Genomic DNA, 1,675 nt, shown 5'->3' with positions numbered 1-1,675 from the left:
TTCTTGCTTTCCCAGGATCAGTAGCTCTAAATTATGGCCCCTTTATTTAGACTGCCACAATCTTCTGGAACTACCAAAAAAAAAAAAAAAAAAAACAAAGAAAAAGAAAAAAGAAAAAAAAAAAAAAAAAGAACGTCCCAACATTTCAAAGTGCTCCAATCCCCCTCCTGAGTGAGTCAAGTTTTCACAGGGATCCCCCAACTCAACAAGACAGACATAAAAACACGAACAGCACAGAGCGCCTGACCTACTCACCTGGACTCTGTAAATCACTTCCCCCTTTCTGGCATGTGAAATGTTGGCAGGACTTGAGGTGTTGCCTGGCTGGGCCTCTATGGCACTGCCCTGACCGCCCTCTGCCCCCAGGAAGGCTACGAGGGTGTGATGCTTGCAGGCCGGGATGCTCTGGCTGGAGCTGCTGGAGGAGGGCAGGCCGTGCTGCACACAGCCCATGCCCCCCTGGCTGGCAGCTTCCATCTGGTTCACCATGGAGAGGCGGGACTGGATGGATGATGGCAAGTTCCGAAGAGATATCTGGCTGGTGGAGGAGCGCCGGCAGGGCACGAAGCCCGTGGTGGACATGCGGAGGGATGAATGGCGGCTGCTGTAGCAGTAGGAAGACTGGCTGGCCATGGAGGCGCGCGCCGGTGATTGTCTGACCAGACTGGACTGTACTGAGTGGGCACTGTGGCTGGTGCCTGGCAGGAAGTAACGACAGCTCTCAGCCACAGAGACAAGCTCCACCTGGCCTTTGTGCTTGTTAAATCTGTCTTCCTTAAGCAACCACTCCATAAACTTATAGAACTTAGCATTTACATCCAAAACCTTTAAGCTTACCAAAAAGATATATACCTGGGATCTATTTTCTTGTATGATTTACATAAGACCAAGTATATATATATATATATATATATATATATATATATATATATATATATATATATATATATATCTTAAAGTTTTTAAAATTCAAATTCTAGGGCATAAGAAAAATACATTACTGCAAATATCTGGATTTAAGGTTACAATAAACTTTAAAATATTTTTTTACAGAAATATTTCAGAAAAATAAGAATTTTAAAAAAATAAATGGGTAGAACTATTTTTGGCTATGAGACAGAAATGTTTATTAAGAAATACTGCATGGACCTAGAGAGACAGCTCGGTAACTAACACTGGCTGGCCTGCACACATGTGGGTTCAATTCCCAGCCCCCAAATGGTGGCTCACAACATCTGTAACTCCAGTTCCAGCGGACAGACTCCCTCTCCTGACCTCCATAAGCACTGCACACATGAGCTGTTCAACACATACTTGTTGGCAAACACTCACACACATAAAAAAAAAAAAAAAAATCTTTTCAAAAAAAGAAACACTGCATGATTTCACATACATGTGGAATCTAAGAGTCAAACTCAGAGGCCAAGAACAGAACAGCAGCTGGGTGGGCTTGGGGGGGGGGGCGTGAGGAGCTGCAGAGCCCAGCTGGAGGCAAGAGAGGCGTCTTAGGTACACTGCAGTGAGTGTACGATCTGTGTGCCTGAAAATTGCTAAGTAGATAGAGAACACTCTACACACACACACACACACACACACACACCGGTCCCCAGCTGATGATGCACATGCCAGATTTTATACCAGGAGCCAGAGGAAGCCTATGGGCCTTTTGTGGAAG

The 1,675-nt window shown here is 45.0% G+C and overlaps 1 protein-coding gene across 6 annotated transcripts in view; it reads right to left on the bottom strand.

The window, feature by feature from the left end:
* Pcnx1 (pecanex 1) overlaps positions 1–1,675 on the bottom strand; it is a 146,538-nt gene that overhangs the window by 5,648 nt on the left and 139,215 nt on the right. For all 6 annotated transcript variants that reach the window (XM_021202606.1, XM_029541145.1, XM_029541144.1 and 3 more), the window contains one exon: positions 256–698. In XM_021202606.1, the coding sequence (XP_021058265.1) occupies positions 256–698 (443 nt within the window). The remainder of the gene's footprint in view (positions 1–255; positions 699–1,675) is intronic.

Source organism: Mus pahari, chromosome 7 (genome assembly GCF_900095145.1).
Source record: "Mus pahari chromosome 7, PAHARI_EIJ_v1.1, whole genome shotgun sequence".
In the NCBI taxonomy this organism is placed as follows: domain Eukaryota; kingdom Metazoa; phylum Chordata; class Mammalia; order Rodentia; family Muridae; genus Mus; species Mus pahari.
This window is presented reverse-complemented; position numbering and strand designations above follow the sequence as displayed.